Source organism: Thermobia domestica, chromosome 12 (assembly GCF_964235325.1).
Source record: "Thermobia domestica chromosome 12, izTheDome1.hap1.1, whole genome shotgun sequence".
NCBI lineage: Eukaryota > Metazoa > Arthropoda > Insecta > Zygentoma > Lepismatidae > Thermobia > Thermobia domestica.
Window position 1 is genome coordinate 11,284,857 of NC_137465.1, and position 26,332 is coordinate 11,311,188.

General features: G+C 37.4%; 2 protein-coding genes across 5 annotated transcripts in view; one reads left to right on the plus strand and one right to left on the minus strand.

Annotated features, from left to right (window-relative positions):
• Naxd (NAD(P)HX dehydratase) overlaps window positions 1–25,721 on the minus strand; it is a 56,913-nt gene extending 31,192 nt beyond the window's left edge. Inside the window, exon 1 of the mRNA XM_081733463.1 lies at window positions 25,637–25,721. The gene's annotated coding sequence lies outside the window, so the exon portion shown is untranslated. The remainder of the gene's footprint in view (window positions 1–25,636) is intronic.
• Window positions 2,140–26,332, plus strand: part of LOC145666337 (bumetanide-sensitive sodium-(potassium)-chloride cotransporter-like) — a 373,540-nt gene continuing 349,347 nt past the window's right edge. For all 4 annotated transcript variants that reach the window (XM_081733455.1, XM_081733454.1, XM_081733456.1 and 1 more), the window contains exon 1: window positions 2,140–2,530. In XM_081733455.1, the coding sequence (XP_081589581.1) occupies window positions 2,189–2,530 (342 nt within the window). In that variant the 5' untranslated portion in view covers window positions 2,140–2,188. The remainder of the gene's footprint in view (window positions 2,531–26,332) is intronic.

Genomic DNA, 26,332 nt, shown 5'->3' on the forward strand with positions numbered 1-26,332 from the left:
GTCAATTAGTTTCAAACAAATCTATTGCATAGGCTTCTGCCTTTTCTGCTACAGTAGGTGATAATATAGGAAACGTAGGAAAGAGCCATTTCCACTACCGGCATACCGATACCATGTAATATAATTAGTGTATTATTGATTAATTGCTCGTCGGTCATTCTTCGTATTTTTAAATAAAGGTGATTTACATTCACTATTTCTAACGAAATGATCAATCAGATGCTTTAAACTTTGTCTTTACGTCTATGATCGCTGTGTGAAAGTTTGACTTCACCACGCTGTAGTTTTCGGCTGTCGAGTTTAAGTCCGTGGACGAAGACGAAACCAAAGTGCGCTTCCCACTAATCTAGTGGTTAACGCGCATACATTTGGTGCACAGGGTCCCGAGTACAATTCCAGGTGTTTTGCATCACACGAGCTCGGGCCGGGCCCGGGCTAAAAATTCCGACCCTTGCAGACCACTACACGCTGGTCCTGTTTGGACGGGTTGGGGATCTTGAACGCCATCCTTCACTCATTATACCTGCAAAACGGAAGTACGTATCAACAACATTCCTACACCCAACACACAGGGACATTAGCCATTACACATATTAAACAAACAATTTCCTCCTACACACTATACCAATAATACATAGAACGAACGGGTTTCAGTTGATCGCCCATTATATATACAGGGTGTTTATAAAAGAACTCCGGGGTTTTAAAAATTCATATCTTATTAACGATAAAAGAGAGCAAAATTTAGTTAATTTCTCTGAAACGACTAGCTCAAAAAGTTTTAGTCATACTAATTGGAAATGTTTTTATCAACAGGTGGCAGCGCTGCGGAGCGTTGACCTTGAGACGTCGTAGCGGCTGCGATAGTCAGTGAATCAGTGCCGTGCCGTGTGGATTGTTGCGCTTTGCGCTATGGTGACGCCACAACAAAAGGCTCAATGTGTTATTTGGCTCATAGAAACTAAGTCTGTTGTTACCGTACAAAGAAACTTTCGACGTAGCTATGGCATGTCAAGAATCTTGTGTATGCGGTGAAAATTCGTAATGTTCGCCATCTCACCGAACGAATAGTCAATTGCGTGGCAACCGTCCTCCCAGACATGCTGGCCAGGACATGGCAAGAGATAGAGTACCGTTACGATGTATGCCGTGTCACTCACGGGGCTCATATTGAACTTTATTAAATTGTTAAAACAAACGTGAAAATGTAAGCTTTCCAATCATGTATAACACATGTATGTACGTTTTTTACTTAATTAAAATATTTTGCCTCAAAACCCCGGAGTTCTTTTATAGACACACTGTATATATGTTTAACGTCTCATGTGTGTGATAATAAGATAGATTATGACGGTAGTACTAAGATAATGGGAGGAAACGGGAGAACCCCGATAAAAATCCACGCATACAGTGCTTATCCATTCATCGAACTAGTGACACAATGTATCAGAGCTGAACGTTCTACCACTGAGGCACCGCTGTCTATTGATAATAACTATTTTTTCTCATAGCAAATTTAATGTAAAAATTGTTGAAAATGATTAAAAATAGAGGATGAATCTTCGATATCATTTCAGTTATGACCTTTAGTATTTTGCCATAAATAATCTTTAAAAAAATCATTTTATGTGTTTAATATGACTTTTTTCATTATAACACATAACGAAAACTGTACATTAATTTCTTTCTTAGGATTAATGTTCCATAATTTATATTTTCAATCCAGGTTTGGTTAATTCCGAAAGATTTGGTAACTATTAAATGAATTTTTATTCAATAAATTAACACTAGTTCACATTTGCTATCTCTGAAGTTTCAAGTCAATCGAGGTGTGTACCTGAATTTTCTTTTTCTATCTGAAATTAATTTTTATTTCCACTCAGGCATGATAATGTTTATCATTTCTTTCTTGCAAATTATAGTGTACTTTTCCATTAGTAGAACATTTAATTTCAAAATATATGAAAGTAATGATTTCTGTACTGTTAGCTGAAGAAATGAACACGTGTATGAAACAGTACAACATTTTTTAGCATTGATTGACACGTTTCGTTTTTACCTTGGGCTCTTGCTGAGTTTTTCATACTTGACGTCACTATGGTAGCTTGCTGTGAACTTTCCAACGCATAAAGAGCAGAGGCGCGCTGCTTGGCGACTTTATCGTTGATCCGTGTGTGAAGTGAGAACAATGCCGGGTGGGAGCAGGTCGTCTGAACCGGAAGAGCGCGAGCTTCAAGATATGGATCAAAACAATCCAAGTCGTTTTCAAGTTGCTAAAGTGGATGGTGGTGGAGGGGATGGAGATAAAGAGGAAAATGGCTCTGTTATCGGGGATATGGTGTCGCCAAATCAGCATTCTATTGGTCATAACCAATATACCTATGTTTATGATACTAGATATGCAAAAAGTTTGGGACAACTCACGAGGGAAGCATTACCCCGTGCCGATCATTACAGGGATTTGATGTCAGTACATGCTGCCTACAGGCCAACATTGGATGAATTACATGAAGCAACATTCCACGAAAAGGTAAGTGTATTTGAAATTTTATTACTAAGTTCTTGTCGCGTTATATAATATACAGCTAAGGATAACTGTAATAAGGTTATACCAGTATCTAATTGGGATATTTCCCAAATATTGTTCATTTTCAAAACATCAATTCTGTTTAACTTTGAGCACAATACCAGAATAAGGAGACAGAAAAATTGCACGATGAAATCTACTGGTCGAGACGGCTTTAAGAAAGTAAACAGATCATTGTTTACGTTTTGATCCCCAATCAGTTTTCAAAGACATCATGATTATGTTAAATATTTTCAAGATATGTGATATAATGTGGATCGGACTAGTTATCTTGAATTAAAATACAATGTTTTAACTGTGTTGGACAATACAAGAACGATAAATATGATGTTCAAAGGGAGTGATTTTTATTTCCCGCCAAATGGATATTTTCTGTACCCGAAATTTGTAAATGATGAAACCAGGTGTAGAAGTTGTTGCTTGAAAACATTGGGTGCACCGTCACCAATTACAAAACGGGTTTACGTGCACTACAAAATTGTTTTGAATAACGGGAAGGCTGTGATATAGCTTTTTGTGACGTGGATGAATTCTGTCTGCGGTCATTGATGTTTGCTTTGAGTGTTCGGTTCGTCGTCAGTACGAGCAATGCCAGATGCTTCGTCTGTGAATGTGCTATTATTATTGTTTCGTAAAAACAAACGATTGTAGATGCCTGCGAAGTGAATTTTCTTACACGTTTCTTGCTGGATTCATTTTTGTATCAAGCTACCGTTACTTGGTTAGCCCTTTTTTTTTTTTTTTTTTTGTTTTGCTTTGATAAAAACTGGTCTCTTTATTTTCTTCTTTTCCTACCAATGCTATAAAGCCCAAACTGTTTTATGCTTGTTATCAAAGTCAGTATTCAGTTATGTCGTTCAGTTACTTTACAATAGATTCCAACTTTTCCCTCTATTTGGGGGAGTCTTTTGGGCAGGGGCGCATCCACGGGGCCCGGATCCACCTAAAAACGTCCTGACAACATCCATTTATATACTTTCTCAATAAAACTAGTTTAACAGGCAAATGATTAATGAAGCATAAGAGTTTGATCTTACACTTCATCCGTACTCTTTCTCTTACAAAAACAAACTCGTTCTATCAGTGGCGTCTCTGGCATGTAAAATTTGGGGGGGGGGGCATCAAGAAAAGTGATTTAAATGGTACTACCAAGACCAACCTGTTTATTATCTTCGATTCCATTTGTTACCTTTCTGATTACCTTCACGGACCCCCTGAGGTATATCAACAAGTCTGTTATAATCCTTTCATAGCCTGAATATTACATTCCAAATATTGTAATTATTATTTATCTGTCGTTAGTGAATAAATTAGAATAAAATATTGAATATTTTGTACTTCAAAATATTGAGGGGGACGCGTCCCCCTCGTCTCCCCGCCAGAGACGCCCATGCGTTCTATTACTTTTTTCCCCCTGAAAATACAGGTGAAGTTATTTTACAACTACTTATCGTCTTTTCGGGTGCAGAATAATACCCATTCAATACATAGACGTAGTGTCTTGTAGTATCGGACGCCCCAAAGCTAGACCTCTTTCAACAAAAATTTCTGTGCGCGTCTGCTTTTGGGTTATCGGAGTAATTATGCTATGGCCTTTCATGTAAATGAAATGAGTTCTGAATTAGAGAGTAATGAAATGAGAGCACTAACTAATAATGTTAGTAAAGTAATTTAAACTTAAAATTGGTTTTCGGAAATATGTACTTCCGAAATAAAATTGGTTTTCGGAAATATGTAGGCCTACTTCCGAAATATGCATGCAGTTTTATATAGGATTGGTATATTAAAATCGTAATTTGTATCAATAATAATTTTAGTTCCTTATTTTTGTCTCTAGAACTTGTGGCTGAGATATTAGCATACGCGCCTCTGACGAAAAAGACCCGGGTTCGATTCTCGGTGGGAGCTCACGTGATACGATTCCACGTTAGACTGTAACTCCACGTCTTATAGCCTCGCTGCTGAAAGGTGCGCTAAAACTCAAAATCGAATCGAATTATTTTTGGCCCATACTTAATTTGTTTGGTTGGTTGAATTAGTCTCTAGCACCTATTTCAATATTCGAGGCTATAATAGATGTAGACCTGCAGTTTAGTTGTGAATCTGAATTACCGTAAGGCGTTCAAATTCTTCAATGGTCTCCAGCAGGGATCGAGCCTGTGGCCCCGTACCTCAAAGTCGGTTTGTAGCCACTAAATCTGCGGAAAGGCTGGATAGCGGTCTTTACTTACTTCAATAGGATTGCTTCTATTTTACATAAGAGAGAAAAGTGGCCAATAAAAAACCACGAAGATAGAGAGAGGGTTTGGCACAGATTGAGGCCCCCAGAGAACGATTAGTTGTCGTTTCCAGGTCTGCAGATATAGCCCAGTGGTTCTCAACTAATGTGTCGCGAGACACTGGTGTGTCACGCGACCCCCTAAAGTGTGTCGCGAAATTTTAGAATTTAAGAATCATGAAGAATTTAATAATAATTAGTTAAAATCGAGACAGGCTGTACCAGTCAATACCTCTATGCTCAGTTGTGTATAGAGTCAGTATAAAGCTAACCCCCATAGCAGAACATGCTGCGATCTGCGATGTGATCGTATATAACCAACAGAAAAATGTAAAAACATCCCTTCTATGAGTAGATGTCTTAAATGCGCGGACGACTCGCATAAATATAGATTGAACTGTTTTTTACGTCGCGAAAGCGTATTTTTAACAATCAGAAGCGTTCCTTCTGCAGAGGATTTTTGACTCAAAGCTCACCGCAGAAAGACAAAGTTCTGAAAACGGGAAGCTAACAGGTTCACTATTAGCTGTAATAGATAATAATAATAATAATAATATCAAACAAGTGTGTTTTCAGTCAAAAATGGTTGATAACTACTGGTATAGCCTATATCGTCATTATTTTCAAACGTAGTACTTTCACATCACAGGTTCATACGACCTCGGATCAAACCAGAAACCTTTCGCGCGAGGAACGATTGCTCTGCAACTGAAGCATCGCGCCAGTTGCCTTTTTGAGTTACTCATCATCATAGGTAATTCTGCCATTATTGGCAGGTTACTTACCGAAACTGAAAAGCTTCTATGCACCATTCGTCCTCAAGTACGATTTCTCTGTTTAGATATCGTCCATTATTGTAGTCTACTTCGTCCTCTCTATTTTTCCTGCCACCACACCCTCTAGCACGTCCCTCATGACTCAGTTCCTTAGCAAATGTCCTAATCAGTTCCACTTTCTCTTAATAATTTCTGAAATTGTTCTTTTCTTCCCCACCATTTTTAACGCCCTCTGTTCTGATGTCCGTTCTCTCTATCATTTACTGCTAGTTGTTGGCTGTAGAAGAGTATTTGAAAGGATTTAAAGCAATATATCGTGAATGTAGGCTATTTTGCTATAATCAGAAACTATAAAGAATGAGTTCACTGTATGTACGTGAGGTTTATCAAAGAGTCTGTGAATGAAGTTTTTGCACCACATGTGTACTTCATGCTCCGAGCCTAAGGGAAACTGTGGGCAAGGTTCTAGAACACAGATCCCTGTTCCCATTTATCTGTAATAAAGGCAGAAAACAACGTGGCCTGCAGGGCTCTAACCCGCCTTCACTCGCTAACGCTCGCTTGACAACACTGTTTGAATTAAATATTAAACTGATACAGAAAGAAACCAGCCTAGCTACTAACCTATATGGGGGGGTTCTGTGTTCTAGAACCTTCCCGAAACTGTGATATAATATATGGATAATGATGGGAATGAAGGGGATGAAAGGTGGCCAATGCTATCATAATGACGCGCTGATTTGAGTGTCATTATAATTCTTTTGTAATGAACTCAGTTAGAGGCGTTAATATTCTATAATTTGAAGGAGTCGTGCTACTGAGTATTCGAGAGATTCGTGTAGAAGTCCCAGTATACTTAGACCTCAGAGAACCTTAGGAATTCTTGAAAATCCTAGTCAGGTTCTGGAAGACATTGAGCACTAAGTTTTCGTGACTTAGAGCAAGAATTTTCGGGCCGAAGTCTTTATCTTCTGAGATGGAGTTGTTGTGTTCGAGTTCACCTATTGGTATCTGGAAGATAATGTGGTTTTTAGGAACGACATTCTGACTTTTATTCATAAAATTGCAATAGTTTAACGTGCTCTGAAGATTTTCTTCCCAGATTTTTGGGGGTACGGTGGCTCGGTGCTAGAGCGTTTACCTCTGGTGGATGGGGCCCCTGATTCGATCCCCGGTCAAGTAAGTTTGTGGTGGACAACATCGAGTCCGCGGGTTTTCTCGAGGTACTTCCGTTTCCTCCCACTTGCTCATCCCACCAATTCCGTCATCATTCACTTGTTTTATCATCGTCTCCCTTATAGCTTAACTGCCATACACGTGGGATGTTACACTCAAAGATTTCATTTCATTTTTTTCTTCTCATATTTTTTCTATTGTGTGTTTTTATTATAGCTATTTTGTGAGTTTTTTTAATTGATATCTATGTTTCCTGTTTTATTATTTTTCTTTTAGCCTTTTCGTGACTTTTGTTTTAAATGTTCTTACCTTTCTTTGGTTTGTTCTCTTTAGTTTTAGAAATGTGAGAATCACACGTTTCTTTTTAGATAAATAATTTATTTTGATTTGTTAGGCATTGGCCTCATCGTGACAAATAGCGTGGTGCTGATGTCCCAATCAAACCATGACATTCAATCAATCAAACCACAATTGAAGGAAAAGGTAGAGCGTTTACAACTGTTGCGAGAAGGTCCCTTCTTCGATCCCAGGCCGTGTTAGATTTCAGTAGAAATCATGTTCGTGGGTTTTCCCTGGATTCTTGTTTTCTTCGACATTTTCATTTCACCAATTTTTTCCTAATCACTCGTTTTTGCACATCCTTGCCCTTCAACCTACAGAGCATGACAGTAGGATGCAAGACTAAAAATTTAATTTCCTTCCACAATTGATAGTGGGCATTATTTCGGTCTGACTAACTCTGTGGCCTCTGGAACCCGGAGGCTCAATGTCGCGTTCACAAAAGCTCTCCATTGACTGCTACCTTTAGCCAACTGGATCCAGTTTCTACTTTGTATTCCTATTTCTGCGAGATCCATCGTAATATTATCCTCTCATCTGCGCCTTAGTCTTCCTAATGGTCGTTTTTCAACTGGATTTCCAGTTAAAACTTCGAAAGTGTTTTCTACTTTTCTTCCATTCTGGCTACATGACATGCTCACCTGAGCCCTTTAGATTGAGAAACATTGAGATGACCCTATCAATGTTTGGTAAACCATGTAAATTTTGTAGTTCCTAATTATGAAGTTACTGTCATTCCCGTCCGTCTTGAGTCCGAATATTAATCATAGGAGTTTATTTTCAAATACGTTGTCTGTGTTTCTTCCTTAAAGTAAGCGACCATAATTTGCAACCATACAGTATAATAGGCGTAATTATCGTTCTATGTACTTTAATCTTCAAGTTCTTCGAAAGGATTCACGAAGACAAAGTATTTTGAATTAATAATAACACGAATTCAGTGCTTTCAGTTGACATTAAATTTCTTCGTTGATATGGTTTTGGTATTCATCTTAGATATTTCAAAATAGAATACCTACTTTGTCGAAAGTATTGGGCACGCAGGGCGAGAGCGCTGCCCGATTATGCACAAGATTTGCTTGTTTGGATAAAGTTTCGCACCTCGTTTTAGCACTGAGGCTATGTGAGATTTGAGCCTACAGCTTACGGTGGACTTCAAACCACTTTATAAATGCATTCAAATTTAAGGATTTCCGAGCCGGAATCGAACCCGGAATCCCTACATGAAAGACACCTGCGCCAGGCGCTAGACGAGCGAGTAGGGCAGTTTAGCACAAGAGAACTTTTCGAATATTATTTGCTACATACTATAGTTCCGATTGTTTATGGAATTGTGATTCGAGAGTTATCTAATTGTGAGTGTTTAACTGTGTACGTAAAGAGGAATCGTCACAGTTCCGTTAGAATCCTTGGCTGTTTGTGATAATGAAGAGCATTTTTGCCACTTCCATGGGTTGTAATCCTTGATCCGCTTACGAAAGGAATGTATACCTGTACTCCCGCCTACACAATGGCTTTACGGGGTTCGTAGAAAACTTGCACTTTTTAAAATAAATCACTGACCTTGTTCACGAGGACCACTTGCCTGGCTTCTACGTAGGGGAAAAAATTACACATTTCACATAATATTCTGTAGGAAGAATCGATACAGTTTTAACCTATCCGCGACTTTCTTAATTTTATTTTAATTTGTAGTCTGGCAGTGGAAGTCTTAACTGTTCAGTCAATTCACTTAACGTAGTTATGCGGGACCATTAGACTGTGGTATTATATATGAGGAGTAGGTTTTTTTGACATAAATTACATTTTTTGTTTCTTCTATAAATAGGGCGGGCATTGCACAAATGTTACCTCATTGGAATCTGTATTCCATAAGCTTTCCAACGATGTATCTATGGGTCAGTGATAATTAGGGAGGATCACCAGGGTCTACGATTTCGTTAATATCCCTATCGGCCCCCATCAGCTTCCTTATCTGCGTATGCAACTGATAAACATCAGTAAATGTTGTTGGATATCAAATTAGAGGTGATATGCTCTTTTTCCAATATTGGGCCTGATTTGACTTAGAAGTTGCTCAAGTGCTATATATGGAGCATTGGGCTGCATGGTTCAGAGACTTTGAGGTTATTCAAGTTAGGGAAGAAATATTTAGAGAGCTTCGTAATGGTGTTGGTGAAAATGAAGATAAAATGGTCGGAGAAAGCAACAAACGATGACGTTTTAAAACTGATAGGAGAGAACAGGACACTTGTGTTCAGCATCCTAATAATTTTTTCAATGTATTATGATGAACCATCTATCATCACGAATCACAGATTTAGATATGTCTCTTCAGGGAGGATGAAACTTTCCAACGGTGCGCATTTCATCCACATCGGGGGCCCCACAGCGGAAGAGTAGGGGGGGAATTTGGATGTTTTAGTTCCACTCTCCTCCCAAAGGAGCTACAAGCATAAAAAATAGTATTAATAAAGATAAATTAACATATTAAATATTAAGACTCTGTATATGGCGATTGGGCTTGCGAGGGGGTGAATGGGAGGGGTATTGAGTTTACCTTTTTATCGGTGTATATTTTATATATATATAAAACATTACTTGGAAACTGTGGGACGCTGGGGACACTAATATGCCGTACGCCGAAAAAAAAGTCACATGTACGCAAGACATTCGGAACAATCATATGAAAAAATGAAACGTGAAGATACAGTAGCAAGGGAGAAAAAAAAATCGGAACGTCATACCTCCGAGAATTATCCTGTATATATTGTCATCTGCCCTGACGTTGGCAGCCCTAGTGACGCCCCTAACTGTCGCAGATACATGAACGATACCTCGTTGAAGAGCTTATGGGATACAGATTCCAACAAGGTAACTTTTATGCCTCCCATGTCCAACTCGTAAAAGTGAAGAAAGTCAAAAAAGTCGGGGAAATATACATATTTTCAAAGTTTGTGGGACTCTGGCAACATTATTTGTCGTACGCACAAGCGGCACGAATTTACCTCTTTGAACTCTTTGTCCCATAAGCTTTCCGACGAAACATGGCTGATATCTCTGTGACGATTCGGGGCGTTGCTAGGGTTGCCAACTCCAGGGTAGACCAAAATATTTCGAAAAATGTGTACAGGGTGATTTTCTTAGGAAACACATTCGAAATTTTTTCTCACTTGGTATTGAACTTACGCTCTTCATTTTTTTTTTTTTTTTACATTGTATCCAATGTCTGGCGTACACGTAAAAATGTTTTTCCTGTGTACGACAAGTAAAGAGTTGCTAGCCTCTCATAATTTCCAAAAATATTGGGAAGACTAGGGGAACAACAGTTCGCTCGGAATTTGTGTTCTATTAAGTTTTACAACAAGGTATCGTCCATGTCCCTGTGGCATATAGCTGGGGTACTAGGGCCGCCAACATAAAGGTTTGTGATTTTCTTGAAATCCCTATCGGTCTGGAAAAGATTAAAGTCAATTAAGAGCTTATGTGCAACACAATACGTACTTCTCGTAGGGTTTTGTAAGAAGTCAAAATGGGAATTTTTCGTGTCAAAAGTATTATAAATAACTTTTGAGCAACAGGGTGGCAATTTCTGAGATTTTCCCGCGACATGAAGTAAATAAGTTGGACAAGTGTCACCTTAAAAGTTTGTAAGACCTTCGCTATTGCCTTTTTTTCATTGATGTTGAAGCAATTTTAAGTTTATTCTTTTTTTATTTTGTGCAGTGGTATCCGTCTCGACCGATCATTTAAAAAAAAAAAAGTCATGGCTCCGTTAGAAGTCTTTGGGAACTGCAATTATAAAGTTATGTTGCGTGACAGCGGCTGAAAAGTCTAGAAGTCGTACGAGAAAACTTTGGTGCAACAGTTTCACCGTTTCCAAAAACATCATTGGTTTATATATCGTTGATATTGCGTTTGTATTGTAAATCAGGGGAAGTAGATCACTGGTGTACTGTAAAATAAGGGTGGGAACAACGAATACTATGTTTTAACATCCTCAAAGCACGAACGGATATGAAATCCATTGGTGTTAGAATGGACTGTTTCTTCAAAGCATCTTCTGCTAACGTGATATTGTAAAAACTAGTTTAAGTGGGCTTAATTTGAATAATGTAGAGGGCGTGCCTTGCGAATTCTTCTTCGAAATTTCCTGCACGGAACATCATTCCATGCCCGTGAGTTTTAAAAACGCGAGACAGGAATTTACTGAGATACTATTCATATACAAGTATATAAGAATAATTACATTAACTTACTTGGAGATTGTACTTGGTTTTTCTTATTTCGAAGTGCAGCACAAATTCGTGTTCAAAGCCTTGTCGTTCCACATACATTTTTGGTTTGTAAGAAGCATAATTTTGTTCTTTTAAAAGTTTGGTCCCAATAACACTATTAAATTCAGCAAAAAGAGAAAAGTGGAATATATACTTATCGATTTTTCTTAATGAGCTGAGCAAAATTATATTTGTAAATCCTCAAGCGTAGTTTCTGAAATCATTAAAAAAAAGTACTGTACGCTAACCACATAACCTATTAGGATGAAACATATTGAAGCATACGTTTTTATTATTATTATAAGACTATTAAAGTGACAATACATTGTTAACGATCAACTCTGAAACTTTAATTTTGGTGAGAGTTAAAAAGTACCTCGTATGAACTATAGAAGTATTTCCTCTCTGATTGCATTTTCTTTAATGTGTGAGCTTGATTGGTTTGTATTAATATATTTTGCCAGCAGCCACACTATATAGGGTGAGACCCTCAGTGGGATCTTAACCGATAATCTCCCACCGAGAATCTAACCCAGCACCTCGTAATCAAAAGAACACGCACCAAACTGTTGAGTAGCGAGGAATGCTAACACGTCTTCAAATGGTAGATTGTGCTGAATCAGTTCTCAGTAAGCAATATTTCATTAATCGTAATATTTACGTGTTATTCCTATCATTACTTGTGAATAGTAACAAGACTTGGTGAACTCGACAGGTGGCACACAGATAAAAGTAAATTTCGTGCTGAGATCGCAAAACTCGTGAAACAGCTGAAAAGTATTGATTTTGAATTAACGGTGCATTTGTAGGTAGTTTCGTTACAAAAATAGACATTCTTCTCGTTTTTCAAAGTTGTCTGCTTTCACCAGCGAGTTGGATGCTTTCATGTAATAATTGAACTTCCGTCCCTGTTTTCTTTAATTTCACGGTATCTCAGTGGCAGAGATTCATTTCTAGTGCAGTGACTTGAGTCTAGATCATGCGAAGTCCATACGACAACGTAATGTTTTTGGATTTTCCCTGGTTCGATTTCTGGCCAAGTTAGTTTGTGGTGGACAATATCGTGTCCGTGAGTTTTCTCGAGGTACTCCCATTTCGTTCTACATTCTCATTCCACCAATTCTTCCATCAATTACCTGGCTAGAGCATTGTCTACCTTAGCCTAAAGGCCATAATTGTGCAACGCTAAACTGAAAATTTTCATTTATTTTTTCCTTTATCCGGAAACCGATTGCAGTTTAATATCTGATCCAGATTATATGAATCGTCCGTACGAAATAAAATGAAATCGTTCGGTTTAACGTCCCACGATTATGTCTGTTAGGCTAAGAGACGCATGATTTAAAATAAGTGAATTATGATGAAATAATCTGCGAAATGAAAATGTAGGAGGAAATGAGAGTACCCCAACAAGACCCACGGACACGATGTTGTCCACCACAAACTTACTTGGCCGGGGATCGAACTAGGGTCCCCACGAATCATGGTAAGTGCTCTACCACTGAGTCACCGTGCCCCCAATTTTTAGTAGAGATCGAAGAGAAGCATATAGTCAAAGGAACCCTTCATGCTGATCTGGTAGCTAACGCGGACGCCCTTAGTTCTGGGAGTTCGATTCCAACTGGGAGAGCATTAATATTTTGAAAGTATAGGTTCATGTTTCATATAACCTCGGTACCAAAAAGGTACGTTAAACTGGAAACAAACATACAAACAAAAGCTAATTAATTAATCAAAGAGTGCGTAGAAGTGCTGCCCGATATTTGGATCCAGTTGAAAATTGCGTTTTTTTGTGAGTGTTTTTAATTCAGCTCTGAGACTATATGAAAAATTTTATATGGATTCAAATTTCAAGACCCTTTTCACCGGGAGTTGAATCTACTAGACTAACGGCGAAATAAGATTGCGTTTCTCACGCCTAGAAAGAAGCTATGTTTGATGAGGCGTTCTATCACTTCTATAAATAAACTGTTAGATCTAATGCAAATCAGTTGTTCTTTTGTAAGGAAATTTTCTGGTCTTTCCAATAAATTTCAATTAAAGTTGTCAGTTGATTCATATTTATTTTAAAGCAAGAATGGGCTATCAAATTACTAGTGTTAAAATCCACAATGGTTCTTTAGTTCAGCCGGGTAGATGGTCCTTGCCGAATGAAAGGATGGGACTGGCGTGACTAGGGTGGGCGATGGTTACACATTCCTCAACGGACAATTGAAATCACTTTCTAAATAATGTGTATGTTAATTATAAAAGAGAAAAAGGCGAATCGAACCACTTATCCACTTGCAAAAGACGCTCCCGCAAAAGAAAAGCAAAGAACCTCGTATGGACTTTAACAGATTCTATCAAGAGCACAATCAGTATGGAGAAGCCGTTGCCCGAAGGGAAGCTGTTATAAAGCAAATGCACTCTTCCTGATTCATTCTTGTTAAAAAGTAATGTGCGAATGAGATCTTGTGCATGCTTGTCACATAGAAAAATGATGCGAAATATCTCCTTTGTAGATGAGGATTTATTGGATGAGATTGTTAACACGGAGCGGCTGTTTCTCGTGGGATGCTCTGATGTCGCCGCTAAACGCTTCCTACTAAAACTTAAGGGCACTGGGTAGAAGATAATATCTCTAGTATCATCATCTTCCATGTGTAACGTGTTTGACATCCAGGAGGAAGAACATATCCTTCTGAAAGTAATGTATTGGTGTTCCCTAGTTCCAGCGACGCGACTAGGCTAGAGCTCGCCCTAGCGCCCCTCTGAACAATCAAACCAAAACGTTCCCAGACTACACCTAATATTGGCATCACACAATAATTCTCCTATTTCATCCATTTTTTCTTCAAGTGGAAAAGCTTGATTTCAAAATTGTACCATATAATTTAATTTTTAGTACAAGATAAAACACCAAAATAATTAGTATTACTCGGACAGTTTGTAAATTTCTTAAATCGATGTAAGTTAATTCACAAAACAAAAAGCTGGAAGTAAAATTTAACTTTGCGGGCTCTTTTCGCTGCAAACGTTTTTACAATGCATCAAAAAATAGCTTAGAAGCTAACTTATGCTCTATGGATATGATCCCAAGGTTGGTGAGTCGTTGTTGTCTTGTTAAGTCTCAGAGGTAATTTTTAATGATCTTTAGTTTGCTAAAACTCCTTTTCTTGCTTTATAGTGAAAATAAGTATTTGTCCAGTTTTGCGCCCTAGCCAGTTCGGCGCCCAGGACACAAGCCCCGTTTGTCACCTAGTTACGTCACTGCTTAGTTGTTTGTCTATGGTAGTAGTTCTCAGCTTTGGCAAAATGTAATGGATTGGCTAATCTATATTATAAGATTGAAAGTGACTATGTTTGTGACTCAATCTTTTGAATCGCCCGACCGATCTCGATCAAATATTTAACGTAGATGCAGTTCTGGCCTGAGTGTGTTTTCAGCTATTCGTTTAGACGGTAGAACTTAGGGTTGGGGGAGGAGGGGCGATTTTAAAAACATAAATAAAACTTAATAACTCTTGAAACGTACGACCGATCTCGATCAAACTTTCGACATAGATGAGGTTCGGGCCTAGGATGTTTTTTTATCATTTCAGTTTGACGGAGCAACGTAGGGGAGGGGGGGGAGATATATAAATAAAAGTGACCATGTTCGTAACTGCCAGATATCAATCAAATTTTTATCATAGATGATGTTCAAACCTGGGAAGTTTTTTATTTCACTTTGACCGTAGATCTTAGGGGAGCGGAGGAGGGGAAATATATGGAAATGAATAAAACTTAATATCTCTTGTACCATCCGACCAATCTCGATAAAATTTTCAACATAGATAAGGTTCGGGCCTGGGATGTTTTCGTCGTTTCAGTTTTACGGTGCAACATGGGGGAGGGGGAGATGTATGCTAAAAAAAATAAAAGTTACTGTCTGTGACTTCATCACACTAAAACCACCAGACCGATCTTAACCAAATTTTTAACATCGATGGGGTTCAGATCTGAGGTGGGTTTTTTATCATATCACTTTTAGGGTAGAACTTAGGGGAGGGGAGAGATCTATAAAAGTAAGTAAAACTTAATAACTCTTGAACCAAATGATCAATCTCGATCAAATTTTTAACATAGATGAGTTTCGGGCTGAGATTTTTTTTTTTATATCATTTCACTTGGACGGTAGAACTTAAAGGAGGGATATATATATATATAATGATAAATAACTTAACTCTTGAATCATCGGACTGATCTCGATCAAATTTACAACCTATATAGATGAAGTTTAAACCTCAGATGGTTTTTGTCATATAACTTTGACAGTGTAACTTAAAGATGGGGGAGGGGAGAGACGTTTAAAGATGATCGAAAATGACATATTGGTGTCGAATCCATAATTTTCTTGGTCGCTAAGATGAACAGTGACACATCTGATGTCGTTTAAATACAAATACAGCCCCGCAACTTGGGGGAGAGGGAGGGGAGATATATAAAAATGATCGAAATGACCAATACCTATCATTGTCGAATACATAGTTTTCGGGGTCGCTGGGATGAACAGTGACACTTTCGATACCATGTCCCGCAACATGGAGAGGGAAGGTCGATATATAAAAATAATCGAAAATGACCGATATAAAGAGTAGTAAAAACTGAACGAACATATTACTATTTTCTTAATTTAACCCAGTGAAGCGGGTAATTGATAGTAGTAATTATATAAAACCAACTTCAGTTCCTTTCATGAAGATGGGTTTGAAGTTCGAGTCGGCCACGAGACAGTCTTAACTTTTTTTTTTTTTTTTTGTGTGTGTGTGTGTCATAAGCAGCGTTGAAATATCAGGTCATTTTAAGTATCTGCGAAAGCTTATTTTTAATTTGAACTTTGTTAAAGGTGCCAGATATTAAGTAGTTCATTTAGTCTGGATTGTACTGTGAGGGATCGTCTTTACATTCACCACCTGTTCGGGTAATATAGACCCATTCTTCATAACCCCGATGTTACTTAAGAAAATAATATGATAGAAAAAATAAAATAGAAACTGAGGAAAGCGGTGTTTATCTATGATCGAAAGTTCGTTTCCAGTTCTAGAAAATAGTAAGAGTTGACTATTAGAGAAGTTCCTCAGCGTTCCATAAGGAAAAATAGTGTCGGTATATTAAATAATACTCGCTTTTAAATTACACTTTCTATTCAAAGTTTACATAACTTGTTTTATGGATAGAATAAACCTTTGGCGGTGAATTATTATATGTTGTGTAGTTGTTTGCCTACACAATATAAGCATCATCATATTTATAAAGCAGACTACACCACCCACCTCACTTTTGAAAACCTCTGTTCTAACTACGCCTTCTCGGATAATGTACGATCTCACAGCTACCTTCGGAGCAGATACCAACATTGAAAGCCAGTGGCGGCGATTGGACATTAAAAGTAGGAGGGCGAGACATGATCTGAATATTTGTATATGTTAGTTTTCCTGGTTGTTTCTAACACTTTGCTTGACGAAAGGTTGTATAATAGGATACTATCTTTTTCAGTTAAAATACCGTATATTGTATTTCACATTTTATTAAGTGAATTGACAAGAGCAACGCAAGTAGGTACTAGCTCTTTATATTCTTAAACAACGAAAGTGTAAGAAGAGATTTGATTCATTGCTCATGAACATCTTAAAATTCTGTCTGGAAAATTGTATAATCAGATTATTTAATAAATTTGCAAAACAAATAAATAGAAGGGATAATATTAATCATAGTAATGAATAATGACACTTGTTTTGTAGAAATCATATTGAAACTGGGGATTAATAAACAACTTATATTTTTTTAGTTCCATACATGGCATTAATGTATGTTATTATTTTCGAGATCGAAAGTATTTGAGAACAAGATCCAGAGGTGAATATTTGGACCCAAGAGGGACGGGAATGGGGAATGGAGGAAACTTATAACGAGGAACTAATTTATATGGTTTACCAAACATTGTTAGGGTCATTAATTCTAGGAGGCTCAGGTGGGACGTCATGTACCCAGAATGGAAGAAAGTAGGAACGCATTCAGTGTCTTCTTTGGAAGACCAGTCGGAAAACTAACGCAATTTCTGTAGCTTTCTAAACTCCACGGGAAGACAAATAACCAGTAGGTACTCACGCAACGGCAGATACAAAAATTTTATATTTTCCAAATGAAACTATATACATTAAGGGGTCACTTCCAAAAAAGTGGGGGCAGCTGCCCCCTCTTGACCCCCCTAATTGCCGACTCTGCTGAAAGCACCAGTAAGACATCCATGTCATGTTAACCATCGCAGCTCAGTTGATACAATCTACTGAAACATGTAAAGTTTTAGTACCAAGTGTAGCCAGCGTAGATTTCTTTAGCTGTTTTTGGATTCGCTCCTCTAAACTTCTATGGAGAATGTTCACAATACTAGCATTCCGTCAGGAAAGTTAGAGAATTGGGTGTTGTTCCATGATTAACATGCTTTGCATTGTGGCTGTTGCATACATTTTTTTCTTGACATCTGTGTACACATGTTAAGGAAGTGCGTCGTCACTCGCTGAGTCAGGTAAATCATGTGTGAGTAGGGGAAGGGGAAAGTTGTGCGACGTGTTCTGTGTCTGTCGTTGGAAGTATACTGTAGGCCTATGTTGTATTCCACTTCAAACTTACGTTGTTTTGGAAAGCACTCACGTGGCGAAACAAAGTTACTGTATTTTAGTAAAAATCAGTGGTAACATAGAGGGTTTCCGAAATATTCATGAATTAAGGTTGGTTTAAAGGGAAAAGTTTTGCCGATAGATGTCACTTCAGTCTTCGTATCTCTATCATGTATTTTTTAACTTTCACGAAAATTCGCAATTTCTCCTACAAATTTCAAACTACAGGCTTCAAATTTTTATAGAAGGAACTTCATAACCTATCTAAAGCAACAATCCGTGCCGATTTTTTATTTAGAATTTCCTCATGGTTGAAACAGTATATTGTTAAAGATTTGGATATCCAATATCAACAATTAAGCCATTTCAACAATGAAGAGAATTCTAAATAAAAAATCGGCACGGATTGTTGCCTTCGATAGGTTATGAAGTTCCTTCTATAAAAATTTGAAGCGTATAGTTTGAAATTTGTAGGAGAAATAGTGAATTTTCGTGAAAGGTAAAAAACACATGAGAGATACACGAGGAATGTAGTGACATCTATCGGAAAAAACTTGTCCCTTTAAACCACCTTAATTAGTTGTTCAGGCCTCTGTGTGTAGATGTATACGAGGGTCATTCCATAAATAGTACTAATTTTTGTTTACTTACATGTTTGAGTTTTTGTTTAAATAGTATATCTCGACAAGACTTCAATATAGACTTTCTGCTTCTGTGACGGAGTACCAACGTCCTTAGAAGCTTTAGTATTCCATCCAAGACGCCATTTTTGTTGCTATCAAAGGCTCTGGTAATGGCGGCAGAAAGCTCTCCTAAAGATACGTCCTAAGAAACTACGTCCACACATAGGTTGTTTCAACTTTGGGAAAGGATCGAAGTCTGATGGATTCAAGTCCGGACTGTAGGGAATATGAACTAAACATTTCCGAATCATATTCGCGTTACTTTTCACTTATAACATTCCCGAAGTGCGCACGAACATTGTCGTGAAGAATGAGTGCCCCAACCATCAGCAATTGAGTTTCGGTTTTGTGCATTTTACATTGTAGAAAGTCACAATAATGCATTGCTGTGACACTTCTTCCACATAAAATTGCGTGTGTTATGATATATTTGTTGATTGTGGGGAAGATGAAGCCGTACACTCGTAGAACTGTGATTTCAACTTTAGCTCAGTCTCTGCTTCAACAACGGGCTTCACGTAAAGGACTAGGGATTTCCGTCGTGTTTCTACCAGGGTTTGCAAAAAACCATGGTTTTTATTGAAAAACCAAAAACCCGTTTCTTTTGTTTAAACCAGGTCTTTTTGGTTTAAATAATTTGCTCTGTGTGTTTATGTTACATATGAACAGAAATAAGTTTGTTTCGCCGTGGTGTTATTATGCAACAACGGGATTATGCTGGAAAGGGTCAAATAAGCTTAAAGCGGAATTCAAATCGCTTCTCGGCTTACATCCGAGAAAAAATGTTCTCCACTTGGACTCGAAACCGAGACTAATTGGTCACAAATGTTTGAGTCTGCCGGCTCACACACGAAGACTTCCTGATAAAAATACGTTGTACTGATCTTTACATACTTGTTAACAGTGGCGGATCCAAGGGGGACTATAGGGGCTCCTTGGCGCTCAGTTATACACTGGATAAAATGGGCTTCTATCCTGCTTTACACTGGATAAAACGGTAAAATATGGTTTAGCCCCTCCCTTGATCATATCGTGGATCCGCCCCTGCTTGTTAATATAATTGTCATGGTCATTTCAGAAGGACAAAATGATACAGTTGTACAATTGAAACCATTCAATTGCAGAATTGTAGAAGTATTATTGCAGAATTGTATATAAATCGGGAAACGCCCGCCTTAGCCATTGGGAAAAATCCTGCTATTACTTTAAATGTAAATCAATAACGAAAAAATCCTGTTATTGCTTGGCATGTAAAATTTTATGGTTAACGTATCGTAATCAGTACGCTAAAACTGAAAGTCGAATCGAAGCTAATGTTGGAAGCTGTATAGGCAGTCGATAAATCTTGCCAATTTCTAATAAATATATTTAACCAATCTTGGCTTCTTTACAAAACAACAGGCATTGAGGCATGCAAATTGGTTTCGTTTCGTTAGGCTTAACATCCTTATGTAATACCAACGTAATAAGAATACTTTCGGTTAAAGTGACATCCGAACCGCTGCTTTGTTTACACTTGAAAGAAGGGTTGTGGTTCGACCGAGAATTGAACATGGGACGCCTTGGTTAAAAGGTGAAAAGGAGATAAAACTAATGCAGATGGTTTGATATGTGGACACGTCATCATAAAGTTCATACGATTTAAAGCATATCGTCGTCGGCAATTCAAGACCTGCTATGTGCATTTTGCAGAAGCTAAAAACAGTATCCTGGTTAGATTTTTCGCTTTATAAAAGTGATGTTATAAGTAATATTTGATGCTGCACGTAACTTGATATCTTCTCAAGTTTCTTGAGAAGGTATCAAGTTACGTGCAGCTTCAAATATTACTTATAACATCACTTTTATAAAGCGAAAAATCTAACCAGGATACTGTTTTTCGCTTCTCCTGCAAAATGCACGTAGCAGGTTTTGAATTGCTGACGTGGTTTCTATTACGTAAAATTTCAATTTTAATGTAGAACCTCTGATCGTCAACACACACCTGCAGCCTCTGTTTCCAACACTTGTCAACAGCTAAGATATATACACTTCAGAGCTCACACAAGCACACGGCCTGCTACCTCATGTACTAAAATTCAAATGACAAGGTTTATTGCGATTACATCATTCATTAAACAATGTTGCTAACCTTTGCGGTATTTATGAAGTATGCTTTGTTTCCTTCTGAGCTCTCGTCGTCACACTCCAGCAGAGATGCCCAAAATTGTGAGTCCAGGCTCGGGGCTCAATCGGCGTCGTACGCAGTGGTTAGCGAGCCCAAGGATGTTACTAAAAGCGGATATTCTCTGATGATGGCAATTCCGAGCTCAAGTTTATGCGAATCAGAGTAGCGTGAGTTTCTTACTTTACATCGTAGGCTTCGACCTATTTATCATCGCTGATGACAAAGGACGCCGATGAAATCAGTATTGCTATTAACCTTACTGTATTGCAATTTGTGATAATTGATGGGTTATATATTTTCAGCAATGTTCGTACAAATATTGTTTAGACCAGACATTTTCAACCTAAGACTTGGGACATCCAGGGGATCACGAAAGAACTTCAAAAATATAAATGTGATTAGAAAATCTAGTAGATGAAAAAAAAAAAAATCTTTAAAGATTATTTTGAATCTCTTATTTTGATAGATGTGTGTGTGTGTGTGTTTTTTTATGTCCATATTTATTGGTGAACACAGGAAAGAATCTTATCTACGTGTATATAGATGTGTAAAAATGAAAGTGACGTATGTTTGTGACTTCATGTCTCTAGAGCCACCCGACATATCTCGATCAAATTTTCAACTCAAGTTCGGGCTTGGGACTTTTTATCATTTCACTTTGACGATGCAACTTAGGGGAGGGCGAGATATTTTAAAATGATCGAAAATGACCGATATTACTGTCGAATCCATAGTTTTCAGAATCGTTGAGATGAACAGTGACACTTCCGATGCCGTTTAAATCCAAATTCAGCCCGCAACTTGGGGGAGAGGGAGATATGTATAAAAATGATCGAAAATGACCTATATTAGTGTTGAATCGATAGTTTTCGAGGTCGCTGACACGAACAGTGACATTTCCGGTGCCGTTTACGTCCAAATTCACGCTTTTATGCCCCAAATAAAACTTCTTCCCGTGTGAAGAACGGGTATTCATCTAGTAAATAAATAAATAAATAAATAAATAAATCGTTTAACAATTAAGCAAATAAAGAATGTTTTTAAAAACGGAGTAAAAGGGAATGAAAATGGCGAATAACTGCATATTAAGATTTAAAAAGAAAATGCATATTGAGCAATAATCAAACAGTTTATTACAAACTCGAGATTGCTTATGGTGATCGCTGGGAAGAGGGTATGATAAAATGTAGTCGCAACATTAAATAAGTTTTAAAAAGCCTGATTTAGGTAAATTAAATTATAGTGAAATCCATTTAAAATATTTCCTACTGTGGAAACTGCGTAACCTACTACATATAACTGAAGAAAAAAGGAAGTTGCCGCCTTATTTTTTTTCATATATTGTATTTTTTCATGTTTATTTTTTATAACTATATACATACAATTAATCCACGTTAACTGGAAGTATTACTAATATGTTCTGTTTATGAGTTGTTAGAAGGTGATGGGCATGACACATCCAGCAGCGATTAACTTCGTTTTCGCACATTTTGTACTCTGAGATCAATCGCATTGATGGGTTGAGAGATTAACTGTATTAGACTTGCGGTCTAATTAAAACTTGTTTCCTCAAAATGTTAGAGAGAGAACCTAATTGGCACCCATGGACTTTTTAAATGGCTTCCAGCAGTTAACAGAGTCTATCGAAACATTGGACTGTCTGGGAGAGACCATGTACTGTGAACGCTAAGGCAGTTTCTTGTGTATTCTTCTGTTCGAATGATAGAAACTTTTATAATATTGTTGCTGGAAACAGATAAAGTACATGCAGTGTAGATTATAAGATGGCTTGAGTCAATTTTCACGAATCGAATGTTATTCATACCAGCAAAGGTTTTCGTTCTTCGCACGAGGAAAATAAGGTTTAATGAATACGAACTGGAAATTTTCATCTTGTAGAAGTTACCCCTTCCCCTTTTCAAAACTTTGAAACACATACTTCCTTTAAGAAAAAAACCGAGACATATAATTTTGTTCTCTGAAGTTGGGAACTGTAGCAAAAGGGTGCCTTCCCCGCTAATCCAGTTGCTATGGCGCACGCTATTCGTATACAAGGACCCGGTTCAATTTTTCGGTGCTAGAGCTTTGAAATTTAAATGATCTACGGCGATTCAGATTTCACTTTAAACTTTAATTACTGTCTCATATAGCCTCGGTGTAGAAAGAGGAAGCTAAATTACATCGAAAACAAATGTAGCGTAAAGGGATGATCTGAGACTATACAGCGACCATTTGAAAATGACTATGTTATGTTGTGATTAGTTTTCGATACTGGGTATTATTATTATTATTATTATTATTATTATTATTATTATTATTATTATTAATGATGTGAAGTGTGAACATGAAATAAAGAATAGGAACGACGAAAGAAGCCTTTAGGAGGAAAAATACTATTTTGTGGGACCTTGAATGAAGATTTCAGAAAAAAAGACTTATAATATGCTTCGTGTAGAGTATTGTGCTGTATGAGTCAAACATGGACATGGACGGAAGAATGATGAAAAATGTCTGGAAGCTTTGGGAATGTGGGCGTGGAGAAGAATGGAGAAAATAAGTTGGTTTGAGCGGAAATCGAATGGGAGGCTGTTAGAAATGGTGAGGGAGAAAAGAACAATTTTAGATATAATTAAGAAGAGAAAGAGAAACTGGTTGGGACATTGACTAAGAAGGAACTGAGTCATGAGGGAACGTCCTCTGTAAATCTCAAGAAGTTATTTTTGAAGTTCAGTGCATATGGTTCAAGTGAGTGAACTTTAGCGTTCCTTTCCAACACGAAGGCTATATGAGGCTGACCTACGTTTAAAGTGAGATGCAAACCACTGCTCTGGTTTTATGTACACTCATGTCGAAAATTATTGTCGCATGTCTATAAATATGTTGTTGTAGGAATATAATTTGATAATGATTTCGCCCGGTATTTCTTATAATGTTAGCATGTGTATAATCGGCAAACACATGTATGTGGCAAATTTCATGTCAAAAAAGCACTAAATAAGAACAATAAAACGAAAATAATACTTTCTTGTCCATTTAGCAACATTTTTTTCTTCATTCAAATTTTCGAATTTATAATTATTTTCCTATGAAACTTACCACAAATATACATTTCTCGATTATACACATAGTATCAGTATTAAAAGTACCCTCCAAAATCATTATCAAATTATATTCTTACAAGAAGACAGTTATAGATATGCGACAATCATTTTGGACATGAGTGTACAAGGCAAGTATCTAACGGAAATTAAACCCGGGATAGCGCACATAGAAGGCTCGCACATTAGCCACTTCATCACAAAAACAAAGGCTTGTTAGAGAGATATATATAGCCTATTAATTAATGTGATCGTAATGCTGTAATAAATCACTTCTTCTGTATAAATGAGAATAAAATTCTCTCCTGAAATGACTTAATATCAAGAAGAGAAAAAGTAATGTGGGTACAGTGCTGTATTTGGAGAAACTTTGCCAAGAGGAGGATTGTGTGTTTTGTTGGGAAATTTGCCTTGAACTCTATACATCTTATCTCGATACGTAGCCGACTTGTTTAGGAAGAGGTTACGAGGTTGGCATGAATTCAACTTAATGAACGAGTAGTGGATCTTGATAAAAGCATATGACCACGCAGATTTCTTACTGAACTTGGGATTCTCTTTTATAGCCTATCGAAATAGAGCTCTTCCTCTCGTTCACTGCAGAGTCTTATGTGGAGTAGGCGGTGATCAGTACAAATGAGTTGTTGAGATAAAATAAAGGCAAAATATGGTAGAAGACTTATGTTTTGTGTTGATTTGTTGTACTGCGCGTGTTAGAAGTGTGAAGATCACGAAAAAGCATGCAAAAGGGTTCAAAATATTTGTAAACAAATAAATAAAACTGGAATTGTGGGAAAATCCAATCAGGAGCTTGGAAATCTTAACGAGGACAAGAGTAACACTGGAGATAATTTAATAAGGTACAGAAGAAATAATTATTAAAGTAAAGAAAAAATACAATTATCCATAAATAATAAGTTCGACTCGAACTACATGAAATAACGAAATATAGGGTAACTGAAGCGAATGTCGCCACCAATTTGGAATATTAGGAGAAAATAAATAAATTCTACATCGACTTCAACTCTAGTGCTTGGGGTCCCAGATTCGATCCCAGCCCCCGCCAAGTAAACTTTGTGGAGGACAAAAACCGTGTACGTGTGTTTTTTCGGGATTCTCCAGTTTCTTCCCACTTTCTTCATTCCACCATTTCATTCACTACTCATCACCACCGTCTCCTTTAGTCTAACCGGCATAAGCGTGGGACGTAAAACTCAAAGATTTCATTTCATTTTATATCTTGGACCTTGTAATAAAATAACCACCAGCTGAATTTTCAATATGCTACTTTGAGAGATTTGAAACAGTTCGCATCAAGTGGTTGCAGTTAGTAGCTACAATGAGAGGGAAGACAGAACATCACAATATCAAACTTGATACTGAATTCAAGTGCAGATGCATCCAGTTGACTGCGGTGTCCGTTGGCGATATTGCTAAAAGGAGTATATGGCGGTATTGTCTGCATTATACTATTTTAGTTATTCGTTGCTAAACTTTTATTAGTGAGAGGAAATGCATTTTCTTTATCACCTGCAATGAGTTGAAGTCCTGTGTTACGGAAACGTGTATTAGAGATCTATGTCTAGAAAGCAAAGAGAATAGGAGAGTACTTACTGAAAAGTCCTTAAAAATTGACGATATTTTTGTGGGTTCAAAGCATACAACGTGTCTTCCACAAGGCCTCAGGCGAACTAATGGAACGAAAACTTCCCGAAAACGCATCAGCACGTACCAACAGACAACCAATAAATATACGCAGAAGAAAATAGTACTTCAACTGTGTAGGTAACTTCTCAAACTAAAATTTTCCGTATCAGCGACGATCTTGTCGACATGGCGATATTTGCCTCAGTTACTCTACGTCAATTCAGTACAGTAAGACTTGCCTATATTTGACCGCTGTGGGCTTGATTGGAAAATTGCCAATTTACAGAAAATACAAAAGTGTATTTTGAAACATTTCTATAGATCGTCCTACCTGCTGGTGTAGTGGCTAGCGTGCGCTGATCCTGGGTAGTGCTTCATGTTTTGTTAATATTGATCTCTCTCTCTCTCTGTACATGTATTATGACATCAAAAATATTTACTTAACAAAATACCAAAGGAAGAGAAATCAACTGGCTTATTTGCATTCAAAATTCCTGGACTATTTATATTGCTGTTTTATCTTGAAATCAAAATTAAGTAATTCTTAATGTGTGAAACATACGGCTCCACTTATGTTCGCGTAGTCATTTATGTAAGAACACAGAATAATTGTAAGAGCACATAATTAATTTCAAGTTTTTGCCTAAATTAATGTGGTTCAGA